At 36.4% G+C, this 26,795-nt stretch overlaps 1 protein-coding gene across 7 annotated transcripts in view; it reads right to left on the bottom strand.

Moving 5' to 3' along the window:
- ZCCHC11 (zinc finger, CCHC domain containing 11) overlaps nucleotides 1-26,795 on the bottom strand; it is a 157,802-nt gene that overhangs the window by 41,188 nt on the left and 89,819 nt on the right. For all 7 annotated transcript variants that reach the window (XM_014544781.1, XM_014544780.1, XM_005872464.2 and 4 more), the window contains 10 exons: nucleotides 20,180-20,296; nucleotides 17,769-17,946; nucleotides 16,727-16,815; nucleotides 14,613-14,664; nucleotides 10,305-10,374; nucleotides 8,804-8,930; nucleotides 5,318-5,437; nucleotides 4,954-5,166; nucleotides 3,668-3,842; nucleotides 431-1,128 (listed from right to left, as the gene is read on the bottom strand). In XM_014544781.1, coding sequence (XP_014400267.1) covers nucleotides 431-1,128; nucleotides 3,668-3,842; nucleotides 4,954-5,166; nucleotides 5,318-5,437; nucleotides 8,804-8,930; nucleotides 10,305-10,374; nucleotides 14,613-14,664; nucleotides 16,727-16,815; nucleotides 17,769-17,946; nucleotides 20,180-20,296 — 1,839 coding nt within the window. The remainder of the gene's footprint in view (nucleotides 1-430; nucleotides 1,129-3,667; nucleotides 3,843-4,953; nucleotides 5,167-5,317; nucleotides 5,438-8,803; nucleotides 8,931-10,304; nucleotides 10,375-14,612; nucleotides 14,665-16,726; nucleotides 16,816-17,768; nucleotides 17,947-20,179; nucleotides 20,297-26,795) is intronic.

Raw genomic sequence — 26,795 nt, 5'->3', positions numbered from 1 at the left:
ACATTCTGACAAGACCACCACCACCACCAATGTGGTCAGTGTTGTGCTGTAAAATGTTTAATAACTGAGGGGCCCCCCCCCTCGAGGGCACAAATTTTTTGTTCACCGGGCCGCTAGTTGCATATAAATAATAGGCAAAATTTAAAATATATGTGCCTTTTCCAAATTGATTTTCATAAAATATCTGATAAATGATTTTCATATATAAGAAAGCAAAGCAAATCAACTAATAATAGAGTGCTGAAACCTTTTGGGGTTTTACATTTCTTTAAAGGCAACTATTAGCAAAAATGCAGTAAGTAAAATTTTAAAATACACTAAAATATTATTCCAAAACAACTATTTTTATATTTCTGTATCTTAAAACTATAAATACAGAGCAATATAACCACCACAACATCTTACAGATTGTTTACAAACTGTATCCTACCTTGCCAGAGGTTAAAATAAACTTATCAAACACATAATGTAACTCCTGGGTGGGGTGGTTATCATCATCAAGGTCAGAAGCATCTTCTGTAGCTTTGCAGTTGCAAGAGGTAGCAGATGTGTCGGTGCACATACTCTGATGTGAACTCTCTGATTCTAAATTTGACCTGCAGTCTGTACCAACAGACTCATTTAGGTCAGAGGATTTACAATCAATGCAATAACATTGGCTGAGATCCTTTTTTAAACAAGTTTCTGAAGGAACTAAATCATCTTGTTTCTTAATTGATTTTGGCTCTAATTCTCTGCCTTCACTGGTAGAAAGAGATGAAGATTCCTGTCCATGTTCAGCCAAAACTAGTTCAGTTACCAACAAATTGTCATCTTCAGTAATACATCTCCGTGATGTACATTTCATTTCATCATATTTACCAGGCTGACCTCTTTCTGCATTTATTTTTTCTGTGCTTTTCCCAAGTTGAATGCAACAATTAGATGTCTTATTGTCAGTCTTCACTGGTTTCTTATTGCTTATTTTCCCTTTTTCTTTTTTCGTGGAATCCACTGTAGATTTATCTGCATCCTTCCTCTGAGGACAGGCAAAATACCGATAAGCTGCCCTGAATCTCTCCACAACATATTCATAAACAAGCTGGCTGTTTAAGCTCCGTGCAACGTTCCTCTTGACTGAAAATGGATCTAATAAAAAAGAAAATGGTCAGTTGCTAAGTATTTACTAACTAACTACATTTTCAAGTTTATACAAACAGATCTTAACTGCTGGACTGTAAGCAGAGTACATTTTCCCAAAGTTTTTCTAAACTAAAGTCCCAATGAGAGTCCTTGAAAACTTAGTAGGAAAAATACAATAGCAACTTTGTTTCCTCTGTTTCTGTCTTAACATAAAAAATAACTTTTAGAAAATAATAAGATAATTAATGAGAGAATGGCTAAGGAGCCCAACTCAGTAATTACAAAGTTTCAATGATGAAATTGCTGAAAACAACTATGTCAATATGCCTCCCAATAGTGTCACTGAATGAAAATTTTCAAGTTCTGGGACCCATTAATAATTTTAATTTTCATAGTATTCTTTAGTTACATACTCCTTGCAATTTAAACAAATAAAACATAACCTAAACTCTCAAAGCTTCAAGTTAAAAAAATACTGACTTTAAGTTTTAACTTTAGTGAGATCAGAAAATTAAAGAAAGAGGAGAAACATAAGTAGGAAGAGACCTAAGAAAGTAAAAATGAAAACAAAATTTAAATGTTGATCCAATCTAAAATGACTATGTTGAAAAGGCTTGCATCAACTCATACTTCTGAAAATGTTTATAGGTTTTTGGATTTTATAAGCCTTAAATACAAATATGTCAAGGAAAAAAGAATAGTACCACCCCAAAAAACAATCCATATCTTCTCCACTACTGAAAATCATTAAGTAAAAAGATTAACAGGACAGGACTGCTATGGTTGACGCATCTGTTACTTTTTGCTGTTATCTAAATAAAGCGTTTAAAAAGCTTTTCCTAGCCTCTTTTCCCCTTCTGGATGAAAAAGGAAGAGAAATTATGATGGCTGCAGGTTTCAGAGCTCATTTATTTACTATATGTAAGAAGTATAAAATGTGGACATGCTTGAGTGTATGAGAATATGTGTGGGTTCAATTCACACTAGGAGGCCAAAAGTGGGTTGAGGGAACAGAAGAATGTTAAACAAACTAAAGACTAAACTAAAATGATGCACAGAAATTCAATTTCCTACCTATAAAAAGTGAAATATTGTGAACTTAAAATTTGTATTAAGAATTTAGAAGCGAGTGCACTATCCCTCCAGGGAGCACACCTTCACCTTGGCCTTCCCTCTCTTCTTCCCCCAAAGGTATGCAGTTCCTAACTCTAAGGGACTCCCACAAGACTTGCATCCAGGGAGCAATGGGCCCTGACTTGTCCTAAAGACCCCCTTTTTTCTGACTTCTTAGAGAGCCAAAGCAGCCTAGCCTAGGCTCATTTCACTGTCCCGTCTCTCCTAGTGCTTCTTCTATCCTAGACCCTTCCTAGTTTCACTGTCCCATTTTAACAAACATCCTCTAAAAACCACCTGGACTTGTGCTGTGAAATCTTTCCTGTACAAAGTCAAGAATCCACACACTACCAGCTGGCCCAAGGCAGGCAAGCTCAGGGCCAGGTCCCCTTTCCAGTAATAAAACTGCCCCTCCCCCCATCATGTCCTGCCCCATGAAACCCTATTCTCCACTTATTTTTTTAAATGGTAGAATTAGCATTTTGTTGTCATTTACAATCAGATGGCAGTGGAGTATATAGTCTCTATGCTTGATCTTTCTTTTATGTAAATAAAAAAATTATAAGAACTGATAGCTGGTTGTTTTCAGAAAACCTAATTAAACTAATTCATTGATGGTGGCATCAAGTTTTTCCTTATTAGCTCCAGAAAATTCACTTTTGTCCTTTTGTAGCACTAGCTGGTTTGTCTCAGTGGCCTACGGACTGAAGTCTTGGGTTCGATTCTAGTCAAGGGCATATGTCCAGGTTGCAGGATCGATCCCCAGTAGAGGGCATGCAGGAGGCAGCCAATCAATGATTCTCTGTCATCATTGATGTTTCTATCTCTCTCTCCCTCTCCCTTCCTCTCTGAATTTCTATTAATTCCTATACCTCTAAAGATCTTAATGTTGGGGGGAGGGGTCAATTGGGGAAAAAGAAGGCATATGTAAAACTTTAGACAATAATAATAAAAAAAAAGATCTTAATGTTCTTGGGATTTGATGTGAAATCTAAGTTGTCAACATCAACTGTTCTTTTTTTCTTTAGTGTAGTCACATTTAACAGATGAGATCATTTAGAAGACAATAAAACTGGATTTTAAAATTATAGTTCAACAATTTTATGACACAAAGTTCTTCAAAATGATCTTATAGAATTAATATAACTTCTATTTTTCTATAGTTTTGAAATTTTTTATAATTAAAAATTAAATAAAGACATGTAAGTAAGCTAATATCCCGAACCAATCTAATATTTACAGATTGGAAATATTTAAATGAGTACTAATCCTATAAACAATAATGGACTTGAAAAAGAATTTATCTAAAATATATGACAACCTAGTGGCATAGATAGTGCTACAAAGTCAAGGGGTAAAATTTGTAACATTGAATTAGACACAGATGATGAGTGACACACAAAAATTATTCTCCAAATGAAATATATTGTACCTTCAATGGCTATTCGCCTTTTAGGCCAGTTTTTGTTTTCTCTTGTTAAAATATCTTTTATCCGTACACATATGACATATTCCTCCAAAGCAAAATCCAGTGTGTAAAATTTTAGCAGCTCTAACCATAACTGTCCCAGGGATACCTGATTTGGTGTTTCCAATGTTAAAGGAGACTGGAAAAGAAAAAAATACTTTTCATTTACACTTCACGAACTAATGAATCATTTACTTTTCACTTTAAAAAATCCTTAGAGATCACTTTTTCAAAAACTAAGCATAAAGGAGCAACCTGCCAAAAAGCAGTTTGTGGCATAGCTGGGAACAGAGTGCCAGTTTACTAACTCCTAGAATTTTGTGTTCTTTCCACTAGACTAGAAATTCTCAACCTTCGCTGCACATTAGAATCACAGTGGAAATACTAAAATACACTAATATCTGAGTTACACACCACTCTCACTTCCCATACCCTTCCCAAGATTCTGATTTAACTGACATGGACTATGGACTGGGTATTGAGATTTTTAAAGCTTCCTAAGTGATTCCCATGTGCAGCCAAGGTTGCAAACCACTGTGTAACAATCACCACAGTTCCTCACTGCAGTAATTACTTTTAAATCTAAGTAAATGTCCTGGGCTTGCAAAAGCTAATTCCTTCATTTGACAAACATTTATTTAGAACTTACTATGTCCCTGGCATTGTGCTGAGGATATTAAAAAAAATGACAGAACAACATGAACATTTCAGTATTGTTCACATTTCTATAGTCTAGTTCAGAACTGGAAGTCCAGAAAGACTATATCCTTCTAGAGGACACAATCCATGGATATTCAACTTTCGTTCTCTAGCACTTAAGAAAATGCTTGGTATGTAGCAGGCCCTCAATAAATGAATGCTGAGTGATTAAATAAGCAAGCCGCACCCTAAAGGACCATCGGGCCTTTATTTCTCCACCAATCTGCCAACATAATTCCCATATGCTAAAGTTTTGGTTACAGCCCAATTCCTGAAGGAAATTTTCCTTGTCTAAATGAAAAATATACACAGAATTACTTTGACATGATTCAAACAACAGAAGTCTCGCAAAATGAGTTGTAAATTCATCAGGGAATCTTGGTACTGAAAAACTAAACCAGATCAACCCCTTACATTACAGATGAGGAAAATGAGGCCAAGAGGTTTATTCAAGATTAGTCAATTAACCTACTATTAAAATAGCTTCAATAGAAGTCATCACAAATACTATAGATAGAAAAGTCAAAGAAACAAACATAAAAAAAGCTTACTTTGCCATGTTTTCCCTTTATGGCATTACTTTGGTTGTCTTTTTCTGTCTTCTTGGTATCAGCTTTTGGTTGGTCTGCCTTAGCTTTGTTTTCCTCAGCAATTGAGTTTTTCTCAGTTGCACTATTTGAATTATGTTCCCACTTCACAAACTTCTCTTCTATTATGCCCTTCAGCTGAAAGTCATCCATTCTTTTTGAGTCAAAGCCTTCAATCTATATAAAAAGGCATTCCAAATTGGTAGTGGAAAAATTATTTTTTTTAAAAAAATGGACAGACAAATCAGAATTCCAGTTTAAACTGAACAGAATACTCTGCAAGAGCAAACTATATATGTACATACACATGTCACAAACTCATGCTTACCCAACTTCCAAGTAAACAAGGAAGAAGAGGGGGTTTTCTTTGTTGTAGAAAAAACATCACCATTAAAGCAAAACAGTAAGAAGGAATTCCGCCATCAGTTTGAGAATCAATATAGCACAACTGCAAAATGACAGGGGGAAAGTACCACCATTTATTTTAGCTTTCTGTAATTTTCTTTCTTCCTTTCACAACAAAAGTAGTCCCCCCCCCAAACCATAATCATTGTAAAAAGCATAAAATGTAATTATCTATATATATAAAAGCCTAAGCAACCGTTTGACTGGTAACTATGACGCACACTGACCACAAGAAGGCAGACGCTCAACCACAGGCATAGAAACATGGAACAGACTGATGAATCTCAGAGGGAAGAGGGGAGGGGGGAGGACAGGACGAGATTAACCAAAGATCTTATATGCATACTTGAGGCCCGGGGCACAGATTCATGCACCGGTAGGGTCCCTCGGCCTGACCTGCGGGGATTGGGCCGAATCCGGCAATCCAACATCCCCCAAGGGGTCCTGGATTGTGAAAGGGCACAGGCCAGGCCGAGGGACCCCACTGGTTCATGAATCCGTGCACCAGGCCTCTAGTATAAATGTAATATATATATAAAATATATGATCTGAAATCTCGCCCACCTGAAATAACTATTAACATATTGGTAACCATCTTTCCATTCATTTCTTTAAAAATATATTTTATTGATTTTTTTACAGAGAGGAAGGGAGAGAGATAGATAGTTAGAAACATCGATGGGAGAGAAACATCGATCAGCTGCCTCCTGCACATCTCCCACTGGGGATGTGCCCACAACCCAGGTACATGCCCTTGCCCGGAATCGAACCTGGGACCTTTCAGTCCGCAAGCCGACGCTCTATCCACTGAGCCAAACCGGTTTCAGCTCCATTCATTTTTTATTGCATATAAAGACACATGTATATTTTTAGTTAAATGGAACCATATCATACAATGTGCTTTTATTGTAGACACCTTTTAAAAATATTTTCTTATTTTGCTTCCACTTCTGCCTCATGTTAATAATCTTCTATGTACTCCATGCCTTCTTCTCTATTCAAATAACCATACACAAATATACATACATTTCTATATTCTATATAAAAACAGGGAAGATTTTGATTTTTGTCACTTTTACCAAAATTTTTATTATAGATATCTCTCTATATATTACTCTTCTCCCTTAACAATGCACCAAGAAATGTCCCTCTAAGTCAATTAGTACAGATATAACATTCTTTCAAACGGTTAAATTATAGGCTATGATCTGGATGATTAGTCAATAATTCCCCCACCCAAGGATATTTACACTTTGTTCTCAGTTTTTGCTACTTTAAACAATACTGTAATATTTATCCTTATACAGATTTCCTAAGTACTAGTGCTTATTTATGACCTATATTCCTAGGAACATATTTGCTGGATTAAAAAATATGATATATTTCAATTCTAACAAATATAAGATTTTAAAATTGTCAACGGCAAGCATGTCAAACTCAGAGGCTAACATGGGCCAAATAAAAAAGGTTTAAGTTTATGAGGACAGCAAAAAAACAAAAGGTTCAATTTTCATAGAAACATTAAGTTTATTTTGATAGAGACATTCTGAATACAAAGGGCTGAAATAAATGAGTAACCATTAACATAAATAGAACATTTTAATAAAAATTAGTATTTTTTTTGAACATTAACTTATCAGACACTGAATAACTGCACAAATTAAGCATAACGCAAATAAACCTATTTTTCTTGTTCTCAGAAAGCGAAATATTTCCTGTTGCGCACACCAAACAAGTCAGTCCAAGACTAATGATGTGGTAATCGGCTGCTAAAATATTCACTGCTAGTATTAGTGGAGAGAAATGGTGCACCTGCGCATAAGGCGCGTAAGGGAAATGAATGCAACATGATTATAGTAATCAGTCGTTATTAATAATTATGCATAACAAGTTACGAAATTTTTTAAACGTTTCTTCCATACTGTTATATTGGCTGGGCCGCAAAAATATTCGTTGTGGGCCACAAGTTTGATATGCTTAGTCAACGGAATGGGTGCAATGTCTCATGTTTACTAATCATTTGGATTTGTTCTTTTCTGAATAGCCTCTTAAATCTTTTGCCAGTTTTTCTATTTTTACACATTACATATCAATTCATATGTGTTCTTTTTCATTATAGATAATGACCCTTTATATCTGATACATGAATTTGAAAAAATGTTATTTTTCCCAATCTGCTTTTCTTTTGGCATTATTTATGATACCTTTTACCATATAAAATGTATTCATGTTTATATAGCTAAATATGCTTATCTTATACAGCTTTTAGGTTTCCTATCATGGTCAAAAGGTCTCTCCAATAGTGTGTGTAAATATATGTATATATACACACACACACACACACACACACACACACATATATACATACACACACACACACACACATATATATATAATAGATATATGTTCTTTTGTTGTTGCTGTTTTGTTTTGTTTTTTTTGTTAATCCTCATCCAAGGATATTCCCCCCATTCATTTTTAGAGAGTGGGAGTGAGGGGGGAGAGGGAGAGAGGGGGGGAAAGAAGGAGAGGGGGAGGGGGAGAGGGGAAGAGAGGGAGAGATGGGGAGAGGAAGAGAAGGGGAGAGGGAGAGGGACACATTGATTAGTTGCCCTCCTGCACGCACCCCAACTGGGCCAGGGACAAACCTGAAACTCAGGTATGTGCCCTTGACCGGAATAAAACCCTGACCCTTTGAGGTGTGGGCCGATATATATTCTTAAATTGTCTTCTAAAATTTTTATTTTTCATTCAAGTGCAATTTATTTTTGCACTTTAGCGTGCTAAGGGTCCAACATTATTTTCTTCAAGAAAGATACAATTGCTATGGCACTATTTATTAAATAAACCACTGTTTTATCACTAAAATAATCTTTTATTTTTTCATACATTAAAATCTCATTTACACTAGGATCTACTTTCGAGCTTTCTTTTCTGTTCCACAGATCTATTTGTCTATTCCTATGCCAATGGTATACACTTAACTAAATCAGTTTTGTAGTGGTAAAGTGGGTCCCCCTTTACTAGTCTAAGTTCTTTTGGCTATTCTCAAAGATTCTTCCATACTAACTTTAAGATCATTTTATCAACATTTTAAAAACTCCTGGTAATTAGAATTAAAATTATTGAACATTTAAAAATTAATTTAATGCACTTTTACATTTTAAGAATACCATCTCCTTATCCAAGAACTTGGTATCTTTGCATTTTCCAAAAATTAAGGAGTTGTCATCAATTACTCACTTCCCCTCAACTCTCATATCAAGTCCTTCCTCCAAATTTTATTCCAAATCTGTTTACTTGGCTTCAAATCCACTCTAAACTTATTATAGTTATTCATAACTATTTTGTTCCTACATATTATGATTTCTATTACAGATTAGGTATTCTTTTCCTCTGTTCCACTCACCTTAGCCCAATAACGAAAGGCTAACGCCAAGGGAATAAAGACAGGTTCCATTTTGCCAATAGCAGCAAGTAAATCAGTAGTGAGGCATGCCATATCATTTCCTGCACTCACTCTACAAAGTAAGCCACTGTGAATGAGAAAGAAAGAAATTTCACTGCATTAATACTTTGAAAAACATAATATTTCAAATCCTGTGGCTATCCCTTCCAGTCACTGTATTTTAATACTTAAGAAGGCATAATAAAAAATATTTTAATAAACAGAGCTTACTGAAAACTATGTATCAGTTCCATCACTAGAGTTCCATATAAATTAAAGATGTTTTAAATGTTCATTTGTACTTCAGAAATAAGTTTCAACTTTAGTATTTAAGTTCATGAGAAATTAATTTCAAAAGCAGCATTATGGATCACCAAAATTTGATTTATATGAGAGAAAAGACATAGATCTTATCAATGTCAAATAACGCAACATAACTTCCTAGTACATTCTTTTTGCTTTGCAAAAATTAAAAAAGAAATTCTGAACTGATTAGCTGTACTTCTTGACTCTAATATTTTCCTATCCAAGCTTCCATGATTTTATTGACATGCTATTTTCAGATGAGAGATTAGAAAGGATTTATGTATTAACCCACAAGTAATGCTTACATGTAAGTGAAAATAGGAACTACTGTAAATGGGCTAACAGAATTATAGAAGAGATATTTTGGTGGCAGGGAGAAGAACGTATCTGAGGTTGCCACACAGAGGCAATTAGACATGATGTGATGGCAAAAATACCAGACATCAGAATACCTCCATTCCAATTCTGATTTTTCCCTAAATGATGTGAATTTGGACAAATCACTTATTTGTCCTCCAGGTCTCAATCTTCCAATTTAGAAAAAAAGGAAATTGAACTAGATCTCCATAGATCCTTCTAGTTTTGAATAAGAAAATATAGTAATCTTAAAATATAAGATATATAGGTTAATAATCAATGAAAGAACACTATTATTTCTGTATTGTCTCCATATCTCCCACATTGAACTAAAATAGAATTATTTTAGTTTCTTTTTTCAAAAGTATTTTACTATCTTAATCCTATAGATATGACTAGAAAAGCAAGATTAGTCTTCAATGACTCATTCAATTTCAGTGAACTAAAAATTAGAGTCTGGTAGACTGTGAGCTCCTTGAGAAGAAAGACTATTTCTTATTTATGTTTGTATCCCTACAGGAAAGCATTAGTTAACATATAGTAAATGTTCAATACTGTTGGGTGAATGAACTTTAAAAAAAAATGAAAAGTTATGCCTCTAAGTATGTTATTTTTATCTGTTTTATTTCTTGTTCACATGCTTTTAGTAAGCCGGCTAATTTGAGGAAGTAGAAACTAGCCTAGTCATATTAACCCAAGGAGAAATCAAAAACAAAACTTTTTCTCTCTTACAGATGTTCACTGCATAATTGGATGTTGTCGTTATTTTTAAAAATAGTTTTTCTTCATTGTTACCAACCTTTTCCGATCTTTGCACACCACAACAGGAACTTTAGCGTGAAAATCAGATTCCACATCTACATATAATACTAATAAGGGGGGGAAAAAACAAAACAAGTAAGCTAATGTCAACATCTCTAAAATGTTTACTCTATGGTAAACATTAAGTAATAGTTTCCTTCTAAATATCACTCTCATTGCTTCTGTGGGATAATCCACACTTCTCATTATGAGAATCAACCCCACAGGATCCCTTATCTCTCTTGGTACCATTTGCTGCATATCAGAAGCCACAGGCACAGTCTCAACTGTCTGAAAATTATAATCACCTTAAGAAAAAAAGTTTTAACATCCCTAAGAGTTTGAATATATCCAAGTAAGTATATAATTTAGTCAAAGTTGTTAAACCTTCATAGATATAGCCAAGAGAAGGCACCACTTACTTCGAGGGCTATTTCCACAGGAGTCATAAAATAAGAACCTACAATGCTTTGAAAATTTGGTTCTTTTAAAATTATCTGTGGAAGTAAAAGGCTAACTGCTGGCTTCATTTCCCATAAACCTATGAAGAGTCTGCCCAACTAAAGCTCCTAAGGATGGACTAACAGATAAAGCACATTTCCACTCTTAAGTCCATCTCTATATCTCCAAGGTAGGCCCCATGCCATAAATGTCTAATCTAAATAAAAATAGTTGCACTAGCCCTAGCTGATTTGGCTCAGTGGATAGAGCATCCGCCTGAGGACTGAAGGGTCCTAGGTTCGATTCTGGTCAAGGGCACATGCCCGTGTTGCAGGATCGGGCGTGCAGGGGGCAGCTGATCAATGATTCTCTCTCATCATTGATGTTTCTCTCTTCCTCTCCCTTCCTCTCTGAAATTAATAAAGATATAGTTTTTAAAAAATAGATGCATTAACATTATTTCATTTGAAGTTTAAAGAAAATCTCTTAGTAATACTTGTTGGAATTAAGTGATTAAAAACCATGTGCTAAAAATCTCTATGTCAGGAGTTGATTTATACTTGGTGGATATAATAATGAATAAGACACAAAGAGCTCAATCAGGGGTTTGGAAAACAAATACTTAAAACAAATAAATCCTATAGGTGACAGGATAGAGGTCTTTAAAGAGTACAGGTCTTTAAAGAGAGGGAATAAAAAGAAAACAATCAATTTTATAATCAGACTGCATTTTGTACACCTATGTTATATGACTCAAGATGATCTATTTGTATATTTAAGTGGAAAAGACCTATTTACAATTTTTTGCTAGGTTAATACTCTCCAGTGACTCTAAAGAGGTAAAAGCTCTGTGTTTACCTCCTATCTGTAATATGTTTTAAAGTTTTTGTGCAATTAGAGACAAATATTTATTAAGAAAAAATGATACTAAAATCCCTTTACAACAGCGATTTTCAACCTTTTTCACAGAACTAATTACTAAACTAATTACTAAAATTCTGTTGCAAACTAACAAAAAATAGGTTTAATGTTGATTAAAAAAAATAGTAATAGTAACTACCTACCCATTTTGCTCCAAAGTGACTTTTTAAAAAATCAGGTGCCTATACTTGTATCTAAGGATTTCTGGTGCCAGGAATTAACCAATCAGACAAAACCTTATTATGCAACATGACCAATAAGATGCAACTCTATTATCCTATCTAATAAAGAGGGAATATGCTAATTGACCCTCACACTGTCGCAAAGATGGCAGCACCCACAGCCAATAAGGAGGGAATATGCTAATTGACTGCCCTGCCCTCAAAGATGGCAGCACCCACAGCCACAAGATGGCTGGCAGGGGAGAGCAGTTGGGGGGGACCAGGCCTGCAGGGGAGGGCAGTTGGGGGCAACCGGGCCAGCAAGGGAGGGCAGTTGGGGGCATCCGGGCTGGCAGGAGAAGGCAGTTAGGCGTCGATCAGGCTGGCAGGGGAGTGGTTAGGGGTGATCAGGCAGGCAGGTAGGCAAGCGGTTGGGAGCCAGCAGTCCCGGATTGTGAGAGGGATGTCCAACTGCCGGTTTAGGCCTGATCCCTGCTAAACCGGGAGTCGGACATCCCCCGCGGGGTCCCAGATAGGAGATGGTGCAGGCTGAGCTGAGGGACAACCCCCCCCAGTGCACAAATTTCATGCACCGGGCCTCTAGTATGACCTATGTATTTATGTTCAAGACAAGGCATTCACACCAAATGGCTGTGTCATTTTTTTATTTGACAATCTAAGGGAAAAGAGGTCAGAGGCCCTGACTAAATAGTCAAGTATTGCATGTTTAAAAAATTCTTGTAGCACACTAGTTGAAAACCGCTGCTTTACAAGATAAATGGACCAAATTAATCCCTTAAAAATAACTTCCCAGAGAAATAGCCAACAATAAACTGATAATGGAGAGCTAATGGAGCAGATGGAGAGGAAAAGGAAATTAAGAACTGATATTAGCCCTGACTGGTTTGGCTCAGTGGATAGAGCGTCGGCCTGCGGACTGAAAGGTCCCAGGTTCGATTCCGGGCAAGGGCATGTCTGGGTTGCGCGGGCACATCCCCAGTGGGGAGTGTGCAGGAGGCAGCTGATCGATGTTTCTCTCCCATCGATGTTTCTAACTCTCTATCTCTCTCCCTTCCTCTCTGTAAAAAATCAATAAAATATATTTTAAAAAGAAAAGAAAAGAAAAGAAAAAGGTGTCATAAACATTCCCGCATGGGTCTTTAAAAATTTTTTTTACATTTCTTTTTTTTTTTTAAATCCTCACCTGAGGATATTTTCCATTGATTTTTAGAGAGAGTGGAAGGGAGGGGGAGAGACAGAGAGTGAGAAACATTGATGAGAGAGAGACACATGGATTGGTTGCCTCCCACACACACCCCAAACAGGGTTGGGGATTGAGCCTGCAATTGAGGTAGGTACATGCCCTTGATTGGAATCAAACCCGGGACCTTTCAGTCCATGGGCTAACACTCTATTCACTAAGCCAAATCGGCTAAGGCTTTATGGGCCTTTTTAAGGGCAACAGTCAAACTGTTATAAGGCATTAAAAACCTGTGAAAATATAGTGGAGGCAGTTCATTCATAAACTTATGTTATCCGGGCGATCAGGCCAGCACGCAGAGGCAGTGAGGGGTGATCAGGCTGGCCGGGGTGGGGGTGGGGGGGGGCAGTTAGGAGCGACCAGGCAGGCAGGCAGGTGAGTGATTAGGAGCCAGCAGTCCAAGATTGTGAGAGGGATGTCCAACTGCCGGTGTAGGCCCGATCCCCGGGACATACCCAAGGAGTCCCGGATTGGAGAGGGTGCAGGCTTGGCTGAGGGGACACCACCCCCTCCGTGCACGAATTTCGTGCACCGGGCCTCTAGTATGAAGATAAGATTAAAGTCAATAAGCTATCTGTTCTAAGCCAAACTGCAAATATTTTTGCCAGGTACTTGTAATTCATAAAATCTAAGATGACAATAGTAATAATAAAAATCACAGCTGCAGAAATGTCATAAGTTCCTATATATACCAGGCACTTTTCTAAGCTATTGCTTAACCCATTTCATTCTCACAACTTCTTCATCAAAAAGATATTGTATTATTGCCATTTTACAGATGAGAAAACTGAAGCATGAACATTAAATAATTCGTCAAAAAACATACAACCATCAAGTGGCAGAACGAAATTTTGTGCCTAGAAAGTCTGGCAGCAGATCTTGAGCTCTCAAGCATTTGCTTCATAACAAGAAAAGCAGTAAATAAGAACAAAAACAAAATAATATTATAGGTTGTATTACATGCTATAGCCTGGTTTGAGACAGTTGTAATTTTAAAATTTTTTTATTTTAAATGTGTTTTTACCTATATAAATATCCTTTTTACATCACACACAAAAATAATCCAGACATATGAGGCACATATGAAAAGCTTACTAAGTATGATTTTGGTTGGTGTAATATAAATGATTAAATTAGGCTGACATTGCTTTAAAAATGCACAAAATTTTCCCCCAAGTCTCTCCCTAAGTCTTCCTTCATCAATAACCTTCCAAGGATAGATTTTGTCTTTCTCTTCTTTTACATAAGAAATGCTCATAATATTCAAATCTAACATATTTAAATTATTCAAAATGCAGATTTTACATATCAATTTTAAATACACTTTTGATCTTACAGACATGTAAATTTTCTAGTATACCTATTAAATACATAAACAAATATATGTATATACATACATATAATACAATGACTAAAACATGCTAGGGATTTTAGTTTAATTTGGTTAGCCATATATAACCTACACAGTGCATGTACCTTTAAAGAATTTTCTTTAGAAAGACGAATTAAAAAAGAAACTCACCACTTTTTTTTAAAATCCCAAGCACTTGTATCAGAAGATCTGGATGGTTCATCTAAAAAAGTTTCAAATTAAATCAATATACTAATTTCAAAGTTTAAGTTGTAGAACTTTAGAGGGAATTAAATTTCATTAAACATTTAAATAAAATCATGCTATTTTAAAATAATAGAAACAGAAGAGTGTTTTACTTTTATGTTAACACATCTTGTTCATGGAAATAAAATCTAATAAATCATATAGTGCTATGATTCCAGCAACATTCCTTGAATTAATGAGTTCTTAGGTGAGAAAGATTCTGGAATTTCATGAAACAAATGGAAAAAAATTACCAAATAATTGTTAAAGAGAAGTTGTTGAGATAAATTTAAGATATACTGGTAACTGGCCAAATGGCCAAAAGACTTAGATTAAAACACTACTTTAAATAACAAGCTTGTTGCCCAGCTGATGCTGGTTTGGAAATAATAATAAGCACAATTCCAGAAACTATTTTTATACATATTTTGGGGGGTTTTTTGGTGTGTTTTTTTGTTTTTTCTTTATTTATATACATATTTTGATATGGTTATGGCACTTCCAATTCAAAATTGAAATTTTGTGGTACTTTTTAAATTAAAATTTGGAAAATAGAGGTTACGAGTTGCATTCAAATTCAGACAAGTGCTACATAATACATAAAATAAATAAAGAAATGCATTTTCATTCTTTCCATGTAGAGACATTTAAAAATTGGCAATTTTTGATGGCATGATACAAAGATGAAAATATGTCACATTTCCAGTCACAATCAATTCAAAAATGAGGAGTGGAAGATTAACTTTGAAATCCTGTTAGACTTGTTCTAAATTGTAAACTGGGTCATTAGATTAAGTAACAGGGGAGAACTCCCAGGTAGGATCAAATAGAGGCCCTAAGTACAGTAGAAGGGCTTGAATGGACATATCTCTCTGGGGTAGGCCATCACCTGCTGGAGAAGAAACATGGCTTTGGGCTGAGGAAGGAAGAACAGGGGCTAAGAAACATGGGAGTCTGAAGCAGCAGCTTGGGGTCCTGGTGCATCAAGGGCTGGAGCAGAGACAGAAGAAGGTATGGATTTTCGAGATTACTAAGATTTGAGATTTAGTGTTCAAAAAACAGCATCACATTGCACTTAGGAAAGATGGTCTCTTTAGTACTGGGGGCTTCCATTACTTCAGGCTGAACAAGAGGCAGGACGTTTTGTGAAAGGACAGTGGAAGGGACAGGCTCAGAGTAAGGACAGATTAGAGGCTGTGGCTAAACACAGGGGTGAATTTTATCCTGGTATTCATCCTCTCTTTGCTGCTGTTTCTCATGTTCAAACTGCTCAGGTTTCTTGTTGATGTGTGTAATAGATTCCTCACTGCTTGAAAGGCTTTCTACAGTCTCACTGGATATGCTGAGATCTTCCTTCTCCCTTCCAAGAGCAAGGACCACCAGGCAGGCAAGGATGAGAACCTTCATCGTTACCAAGTCCAGTTTCAGTGTGGCTTCTTCTGTAAATCCTTGGTTATAAGATTTCTGTTCAGCTAGTCTTCAGTTGGTTATTCAAGATGACTGTTCTATATTTTAGTTTTAATTCCAGTTTGGTCCTGGGAGGAGGTGAGTGTAACTTCCACCTACTCTACCATCATCTTGGGTCCTCCCATTTTTCCTTTTTTTTTTTTTTTTAGAAGAAATGGGTTCAGGAAACAACTTACAGCTAAAGAAGGTCCTTGGAGCTTAGCAGAGAGAGGAAGAGAGAATGCACACCTTGAGGGACCAAAGCGCGAGGAGAGGCGTGCTCCAGAGAGAGAAAGAGAGCACCCTGGAGAAAGAAGCGGGTGGGGAAAGGCAAGGGCCTGCTCCAGAGAGAGAGCCAACTTTCCTTTTTTTAAATGACTGCCTTCCTCTTTTTTTCCCTGTCCCTTATTTCTTTTATTTTATTTAAGTCTGACACCTACTTGTAGTTTCCAAAAGCACTGTTTAATCATGACAGTAACTTCCATAAGGCAGAATTTTATAGTCCCCTGCACCTCCACTAAAAAGATAATCAATAAAAAATGTCAAGTACTAATTAAGAACCACATAGGAGACATTCTTTTCTAATTACTTACCTTGGGAGGAAATTTTATATCTATATTAACATCACTACTTTTCAGAGCAAATTTAGTCAGAGATGAGCCATACAACCTAAGTGAACACTCTGGAAAAAAATAAAAAAAATAAAAGCATGAAATAGCATGTAAATACGGGATCTTAAACAACAGTGGTAGGAAAACTGCATATATCTCAATTCTATGTCTTTCAACTCAAATACAACAATTATAGAAGAATTATATCCTTTTTAACTGATCTATAAAATAAAAATGTTTCTCAGAGGATTCAGGAACAAAGACGGAAGAGAGAAATTGCTCATAAAAATTCAATGTTTAAACAAAATTTTAGTAATAGTTCACTAAGGAATGACTACAAGTATGTTTAAGATTTAATATGTAACAGTAAAGAATGTGCAACCCAGTTATAGCTACTGCCACAAACTGCATGTATTTATATATATTTACATAAGAGATAACACTTTACATGGGGAAGGAATCGCAGACATTCAATGACAATGCTCTTTAAAAATACAAAGTGAAGCCACCAATTAATATTGCAAGCCTAAAACAAAAAAAAACTCTGTGGCTTTCAAGAGTTCACAGAACAAGTTAATGAAAACAATAACATACTACAAGTATCTTTCTCAGACTATCAAATATTTGACTTCAAAAATCATAATAAGGCAAATTTTAAAAGATCTCATCAGAGGGCAAGTTGAAAAAACCATAACTGGAACTTATCAGGCAAGTTTAGTTTCTTAGAAAGTATAAGTTCAGTCTGGCTGGCATGGCTCAGTGGTTGAGCATTGACCTATGAACCAGGAGGTCACGGTTAGATTCCCAGTCAGGGCACATGCCTGGGTTGCAGGTTCCATCCCCAGTAGGGGGTGTGCAGGAGACAGCCAATCAATGAACCTCTCTCATCATTGATGTTTCTATCTCTCTCCCCCTCTCCTGACCTCTCTGAAATCAATAAAAAAATATTTTTAAATAATATTTACCCTAATTCAAGAGAAAGAGTTGTGTAATTTTTAAAAATAAGTATAAAATACACTTGTACCTGGTAAAAATGTTGTTATAACCTTTGACATTTCCTCCACAACCTCCTGACGAACTCTAAGGTCATCATCTGTTATTCCTTGTTCTTTTGCTAATTCAGTAACTGCAACACTTAAAGCTGCCAAGTGGGCAGGAGAAGGAGGTGGCAGAGAACGAAGCTCACTTTCTTCCTGTTTTTCCTGTTAGTGCAACATTTAACAACAATATATATATATATATAAAAAAGATTACTCTTATAATGAGAAATATATTTTTTTAAGAGAAAAAGATAAATATAATCAACTTCTATGTGCCAGACTTAAGGCATGTAGGATATGGAAGAGAACAAAAGAGACAGAGATCCCTGCCTTTGTGAAGCAGATTTGAAAGACTGAGAAATACTGTGGGGAGGTTGGTATTAAACATTAAAAAATAAAATTTGTTATACTTTATTGACTCCATAAATTCTGAAATGCTTCATCAAAGCCAGAATGGTTGTTCTGCAGTTTAGTTATAATTTTTTGTTGTTGTTAATCCTCATCTGAGGATATTTTTTCCATTGATTTTTAGAAAGAGTGGAAGGGAGGGAGAAGGGGGAGAGGGAGAGAGAGAGAGAGAGAGAGAGAGAGAGACAGACAGAGACAGACATCAATATGAAAGAGACACATTCATTAGTTGCCTCCAGCACACACCCTGACCAGGACTGGAGATTGAACCCAAAACCAAGGTGCATGCCCTTGACCAGGAATCAAACCCAAGACCCTTCGGTGCCAGGCCAACGCCCTAACCACTTAGCACACCAGCCAAGGCGTGTAATTTTGATGTGGTTGTGGGAGGATGCAAGTACCGCATTTATGTATGCGCCGCCATCTTGACCTGAAATAGTTTAATTTTTTTAAATTTATCTTTATTGTTGAAAGTATTACAGATGTGTCCTTGTTTTTACCCACTGACCCTCTCCACCCCACACCCGCCCCTTCCAGGCCTTCACCACACTACTGTCTGTGCTGGGACTTGGCTGGTATGGTTCAGTGGTTATAGTGTTAGCCCATGCATCCAAGGGTTGTAGGTTTGATGCCCGGTCAAGGGCACATACCTAGGTTGCAGGTTCGATCCCCAGTGCAGGAGGCAACCAATTGATGTGTCTCTCTCACATCAATGTTTCTTTCTCTCTCTCTCTTCCCAATTCCCCCTTCCACTCTTTCTAAAACTCAATGGGAGAAATATCCTCACGTGAAAATTAACCAAAAAAGAAAAAAACAACAACATAGGCTTGTTAAATCTGAATGACTTCTTTTCCTTCTAAGTTCTTAATTTTCTTCAATGTATCTTTTTTTTTAAGAAAAATGTATTGAGCACCTAATATGTGTCAGATACTGTCCTAAGCGATGCAGAAACAAAAATAAATAAGAAAATAACCTGCCCTCTTGAATATTAAATACTGAAATCTAGAAAAGGAGAGAAGGCAAACATGTGTTAGGTTTTCTGATCAAGTGCTGCATAAAAGGAATACCTAACACAGACTTGTTGGGAAGGTCAGGTGAAAGAGTATTTCACAGAGAGGATATACAAGCACAAAATTAGATAAGAAATTATCTGTTATTATAACTTTGAAGAGAAAAAGATTAAATAGATAAAATACTAATACACTCTAAAAAGAAAAAAACACTCTGTTCATATCTAAGTCTATGAAATGCTCTAATAAAAATAACTGTAGAATCAAGAATTCTCAAAGTCTCTAGTTTATAAGGCCCTGCATGGTCTGGACTTCTCCAACTTCATCTCACATCATTTTCCTCCTAGCTTTGTTTGCTCCACTCATACTACACTCTTTCAGTTCCTCAAATGCCATATCCTTTCCTGACTTAGAGAGATCTTTATTCATTCTGCTTTTTTGTGTAAAACGCTCTTAGCTTGCCCCTCCACACCACTCTCTTTTTGACTTTTAAACTTTTATTTCGAGGTTCAACTCAAATGTTCACTTTCTCAGAAAAACTGTCCCTGTTTTAGACTGAAATATTCTTGTATACTTCTTTAGCACTATATTTCCCCCTTTAATAAAACTCATGATAGTTAAATCCTTATTCATTGGATGCCTTCACCAATACTTTAGAAACTCTGAGGGCAGAAACTACAACTATCTTATTCATCACTCCTAGACCTAAACACATAGGAGCTCAATAAATATCTGTTGGACTAACTACACCTGACAGTTTTAAACTTAGGAATCAATGTACTTTAAGATGAGCAAACTGGACTCTGAGAAGATTCCCCTCCTGACTAAGGTAAGGAGGGCAATCACAGCTTTCAACAATGTCACTTCAATGACTAATATAAGACTGGATAAATACTGCATTTTTACTTTCAAAAATAAAAAACATTTGATATAGTTTTACCATTCAAAAATAAATAAAACATTTTATAAGAACTTACCAAAATGTTTTTCTTATGTCGTTTCTCTTTTATATGTTTATGAGCGCCCTGGATATTTTCAATGTGAATTAAGCAAAGTTTGCATAGATACCGGCAATTGGTATATTCTGGTGAGCGCTGAAAAGTTAAAAAATGACATTTTCAAAAAACAGAGAAGTAAATTTTTTATTATATATGTGAATGACACAATTACGTAAATAAAAGGGACAAAAATAAGCATTATAGGAATGTTTTTAATAAACAAATCAGTACTTATAAAACCAAGATAGTTGTCCTTTTCAAAATAGTCATCATAGATCATATATTAATTTCAAACAATATCATGAAAATACTAAATATGGCCCGGCCAGTATGGCTCAGTGGTTGAGTGTCGACCTATGACCCAGGAGGTCACTGTTCAATTCCAGTCAGGGCACATGCCCAGGTTGTTGGCTCTATCCCCAGTAGGGAGCGTGCAGGAGGCAGCCAATCAATGATTCTCTCTCATCACTGATGTTTCTATCTCTTTCCCTCTCCCTTACTCTCTGAAATCAATAAAAATATATTTTAAAAAGTACTAAATATGTTTGGTACTTATCTAATATAGTCTTTAAAATCCAATGTGAAATGAGAAAGGCAGTCTCGTTACAAAGTCTTATTCCAATGCTACCCCCAAAACTGATTTCAAACTTTCAGTGTTTTTGATTAAGAATCTACCCTCAAATAAGAGATTCAAAATATAGAATCCACCCTCAAATAAGAGATTCAAAAGAATGAACTGCAAATATGGGAAACAATTCCAAAAGCTGAGTTCCAAAAACACTCCAATTAATCACAATCTCATGGGAATAAATGGATAACCTCTTTAAGTTTTTACTCTGAACAACTGACACATGAAAAGTATCAGTCATAGTACTTTAGTCATACTCCACATATATATTCTTGAAATAATAAAAAACATCATAATTCCAAAGTACTTGTTATGTGCCAGGTTCCTTGCTAGGTACTTCACATATAATGTGACATTTTAGATTGACATTATCTTCTTTTATAGATGTGAAAACAAAAGCTCAAGTAGCTTGCAACTTTCACAAGGATACATTAAGTGGAAGATGCTGGATTTAAATTCATGTATTACTGAATCCAAAGCCAACTCTCTACCCATAAGATTACACAATAAAATATTACAAAAATATTAAATATGTGCTGAATTTAAAAATATTGTTTCTACTGTCTTACACTGAAATTCCAGCAATGCTCAATTTTTATCTGACTGATCTTCAAAAGGCTGCAACTCCTGACAAAAAAATTCTCACTTCAGAATATTATGTATATGATTTCCTTTAAATGGGGAATCTGCCCCAAATATAGCAACAGTCCTGCCACAGACTAAAAAATAAATATAGCCATCATGTATTCAGTATCTACTAACCTTAAAACAACTCTATGAGGATTCCCCATTTTACTGACAAAGCAACTAAATCTCAAGAAATAACTGCCCAAGGCAACAAGCAAATAAGAAAATTCAGCTCAACATAATCATTCCAATTCTTTAATATAAGGAATTCTTTCAAATCTGTCCTTATTGGAGAATGAATTAAGCCTTCACAGAGACTTCTACCTCTTAAATTTCCTACCACAACTACTTCTTAATTCACCAACTATTTTTTTTTAATAATATATTTTATTGATTTTTTACAGAGAGGAAGGGAGAGGGATACAGAGTTAGAAACATTGATGAGAGAGAAACATCGATTCAGCTGCCTCTTGCACGCCCCCTACTGGGGATGTGCCCGCAACCCAGGTACATGCCCTTGACCGGAATCGAACCTGGGACCCTTCAGTCCGCAGGCCGACGCCCCATCCACTGAGCCAAACCAGTTAGGGCCACCAACTATTTTTTAATAAAATATATTTTTATTGATTTCAGAGAGAAAAGGAGAGGGAGAGATAGAAACATCAATGATAAGAGAGAATCATTGATTGGCTGCCTCCTGCACACACACACACACACACACACACACCCCCCCCAGGGATCAAGCCCACAACCCACGCATGTGCCCTGACCGGAATCGAACCCTGACCTCCTGGTTCATAGGTTGATGCTCAACCACTGAGCAATGACAGCTGGGCCACCAACTATTTTTCTGAGCTCACACTATGTATCAAACATTTTTCTAGGAGCTGGGTAATATAAACAAAAGAAACCAAAATTCCTGTCCTTATGAATTTACATTCAACTGTAGGGAAACATGTATTAAATAAACAAATGTATAAATAAGCAAACAGGAATATGGGAAGAGGTGTTAACTGCTTTTTAAAAATAGGGTCATCACTTAAGACCTTATTGATAAACTGACTTAAAGTGAAGGATTAGCTGTGTGGATATTTGGAAAGACATCCCAAACAGAGTAAAAATGTGAATGCTAAGGCCCTGAAGTAAGAATATGCCTAATATGTTTGAAAAATTGCAAAAAAACTAGCATGACTGGAACAGAAAGGTAATGGAGTCTAGATTATAAGGCCCCCTGTAAGGACTCTGGCTTTTATTCTAAGTGTAAGGGGAAGGCATTGAAGGTTTTTGAGCAAAGAATTACAAGATCTAATCAATATTTTAAAAGAATCACTTGTCTTCTATATTAAGAATAGAAGCAGGAAGAGCTTATTGCTGGTATGCACATACTGCAATAATAGAGAAGAGAGATGATGTTGGCTTGGCTCAAGGTTTAAGAGTGGTGGAAGTGACTGGAAGAGTTAGATTTAGGAGTTGAAAGCATAAACAAAGAATATCTAAATGCATGAATATTGATGAGGTCTCTGAAGAAGTCATATAATCACTCATCTTATGAATTTTTCAATTGTAAGAAAAGCTTGACAGAAACTTGAATAGGGGGTCAGCAGGCTTGTGATGACATCTCAATTAACCTTGGATAATACTCTTAACACTGGAGCCTGCTTCTATATAGGTCCTTAAAATGAAATAATAAAAACTGCCCTATAGGGCATGATAACTAAATTCCTCAGTAGCTAAACTTTGTTTAGTGCTTACCACACACCAGCACTGTGCCAAGAACTTTACTTATATTATCTTATTTAATCCTCATAATAGCCCAATGAGCTAGGTGTCATTATTTTCATCAAATCTATTTTAATGATGATGAATTTGAGGTTTAAAGAGATTAAATAACTTATCCAATAGTATTAAATCAGTAAGTGACAAAGCTAGATAGAACCATTGATTTCAAATCCCATACACTTAACCACTAAGCAAACTACCTCTAATTACTGACCAATTATGTACAATGTACTGTATTAGGCACAACAGTAAATAACACAAAAATGTTCTCACCATCAGGAAGCTTCTAGTTTCACAGAAGAGACAAATGAAAATCGTTTAAAAATTCCTTTATTATAGTTATATTTTATTTAACCATTAAACAAACACACTAATAAACCTTCTTAAAGTTTCTGCAGACCAACTAAAATAATAATTGCTGGGCATGGAGACTCTAAGTATTTCCTAGTCAATATTTAATATTTGCTATAGGGAATTTTACCCTTCCAATCTAATTGTTTGAATTTACTCCTTCTTTGGTACAGGTTAAAAACTACACTTTGCCCAGCCAGTGTTGTTTAGTGGTTGAGTGTCAACCCATGCACCAAGAGGTCACCAGTTTGATTACTGGTCAGGGCACATGCCCGAGTTGTGGGCTCCATCCCCAGCAGGGGATATGCAAGAGGCAGCTGAACAATGTCTCTCTCTTATTGATGTTTCTCTCTCTCTCTCCCTCTCCCTTCCTTTCTAAAAATCAATAAAAACATATTTTTAAAAAATCACATCTTTACTCAATTAGATAATCTATGAGTATACTGTGAACAAAAGGACCTGATGAAATAAAAAATAAGTTGGTAAGAATATCCACACTAATAAAAGAGAAAGATGCAAATTGACCGTACCTTCACGACACCCACCAGCCAATCAGGGGTGAGTATGCAAATTAACACAACAAAGCTAGCAGGTTAATTTGCATACACAGGCGCTGAACGGCAGGGGGGCAGGACACTTGCGATGACACAGGCGTTCCACATCGCCCCAGCCACTCCGGGCCTCTGGGCAGCGTGGGAAGGCGGAAAGGCGGCTCCAGGCCAGAGTGAAGGCAGTGCCAGCAGCCAGGGGAAGGAAGGCCCATTCTTGCACGAATCTTTGTGCAATCGGCCTCTAGTTCTTAATGAGTGTCTAAAGATGGTAGAGAAAAATGTTAACTAAGAGTATACTGTATTGCCCTAGCTGATCTGGCTCAATGGATAGGATGTCAGCCTGCCGACTCAAGTGTCCCAGGTTTGATTCCAGTCACATGCACATGCCCCAGTTGCAGGCTTGTTCCCCAATTGGGGGTGTGCAGGAGGCAGACGATCTATGATTCTCTCTTATCATTGATGTTTCCATCTCTTTCCCTCTTCCATTCCTCTCTGAAATCAATAAAAAATGTTTTTGTTTTAAAAAGAGAATACTATATTGAAAACAAAAGGTTTTGGAGGCTTGAGAAACAAAGGTGCCAGAAAGAAAAGGGATTATAGACATCTCTGCTGGTATTGGCACAATGACTTTACATCATTGCTGTTTAAACTCAACAACAAATAAAATGTTTTCATGCTCTAAAGCTTTTCTTTCACCCCACACCATTCTTTCTTACTATCATCAAATATCCATTCCACCCCAACTTCTTCCTTCTCCCAAGAACTGATTTTTTCTGCTTTGTATCCTATGTATCTTCCCATCCAGTCCTGTTTATTTTTCTTGAAAACACATTTTTCACATTTCCTTTACACGTCCCATATAATTTATTTACACCACCCTTCCCCAACCCATTGGGTCAACTCCTAATCACTCCTTCTGACTCAGTTCAAATGTCACCTTCTTATAAAGCATTCCCCAATTTTGTACCTCTATATCCCAACTCAAATTGGTCACTCCTTTGTCCAAGATCCCATTTGCAAACAATACTGTTATTATTACTATTATTATGGTTTGCTTATATGTCTTTCTCTAATTAGTAAACTCCTAGAGGAGCAGTATCAGGTTTTTAAAAATGTCACAATATGCCCTAGCTGGTTTGGCTTAGTGGATAGAGCGTCGGCCTGCGGACTGAAGGGTCCCAGGTTCAATTCCAGCCAAGGGCACATGCCTGGGTTGCAGGCTCGATCCCCAGTGGGGGCATGCAGGAGGCAGCTGATCAATGATTCTCTCCCATCATTGATGTTTCTATTTCTCTATCCCTCTCCCTTCCTTTCTAAAATCAATAAAAATATATTTAAAAAAAAAAAGTCACAATATCCCATTTCAACTTTTTATCACCATATCATGGCATATGAAAGGCACTCAATGTTTATCTTGACAATGCAGAGCCAGAATAGCTACTAAATCTAGGCTTAGGAAAGAGAAAGAGGAAAGATAGAACTAAGTAAAACAGCAAATTGCAAAAAAAGAATTCTAACTAGGATATGGTGAGACTAGCTGCACAGCCTAAACTCTACTCCTTAAATTTCTTTTTATTTTCAAAGGGTGACTGCTCCGTCATAAGTTTATTAATACAGTGGGGCCTTGACTTACGAGTGTCTCGACTAACGAGTTTTTCAAAATACGAGCCGATTTTATGCTTTGAGTTGCGAGCTAAAATTCGGGTTACGAGCCAGCTTCAGATACCCCACCGCTAGTTGGCGCAGCGAACGTCACAGTGAACGCCACAACATCAGCCCAGCATCACATGTCTCACTCGTTCACTTTAAGATTTGACATACGAGTAATATGAGTTACGAGCTCCGTCACGGAACAAATTAAACTCGTAAGTCAAGGCCCCACTGTAACTCATAATTGCCTTCTTCAATTTAGCTATGACCTAATTTTTCTAAACTATACAAAATCATACCATTTCTTTTTTATTTATCAAGGAAGACCTATTTCCTTGTATACATACTCACAATGCCCCAAGCATCAATTTGTGAACAGAGTAGATTACTATTCATTCCTGTAATACCTAGCAGTATTTTTAGTAAGGCTAGGAATGTGTATTTTTAGGTTAAGAAGTTAATTAGTACTCAGGAACAAGATACCAATGGCTAGAATAACTCCTGATAGATAGATGTTCAATAAATATGGAGGGGAATAAAAGCAAGGGGAAATGGAGGAAGTCTAGAACATCATGTAGTATTTTCTAATTCGTTTCTGTCACTTCTAATAAAGTATTAACTTTGAATGGACAGAAACTATGCCATTTTCACAAATAAATTCCCAATGCCTAGCTCATTACCTAGAACATAACAAGCACTCAGTATCTATTTGATGAGTACATAAATCAAGGGTCAGCAAACTTCTTTCAGAAAGAGACAAAGTAATATTATGGTAAATTTTATGCTTTAGTAAAAAGAAGATATTTTGCCCTGGCCAGTGTTGCTCAGGGTCTCAGGTTCGATTTCCTGTCAAGGGCTCATACCTGGTCCTTGCCCTTAAAGCAACCAATGTGTCTCTCTCACATTGATGTTTCTTTCACTCTCTCTCTCCCCTCCTCCCTTCCCTCCCTCCCACTATCTATCTATCTATCTATCTATCTATCTATCTATCTATCTATCTATCATCTAT

This window comes from Myotis brandtii, unplaced genomic scaffold (genome assembly GCF_000412655.1).
Source record: "Myotis brandtii unplaced genomic scaffold, ASM41265v1 scaffold382, whole genome shotgun sequence".
In the NCBI taxonomy this organism is placed as follows: domain Eukaryota; kingdom Metazoa; phylum Chordata; class Mammalia; order Chiroptera; family Vespertilionidae; genus Myotis; species Myotis brandtii.
Note: the sequence above shows the minus strand (reverse complement) of the source record. Positions and strands in the feature narration are given on the sequence as shown.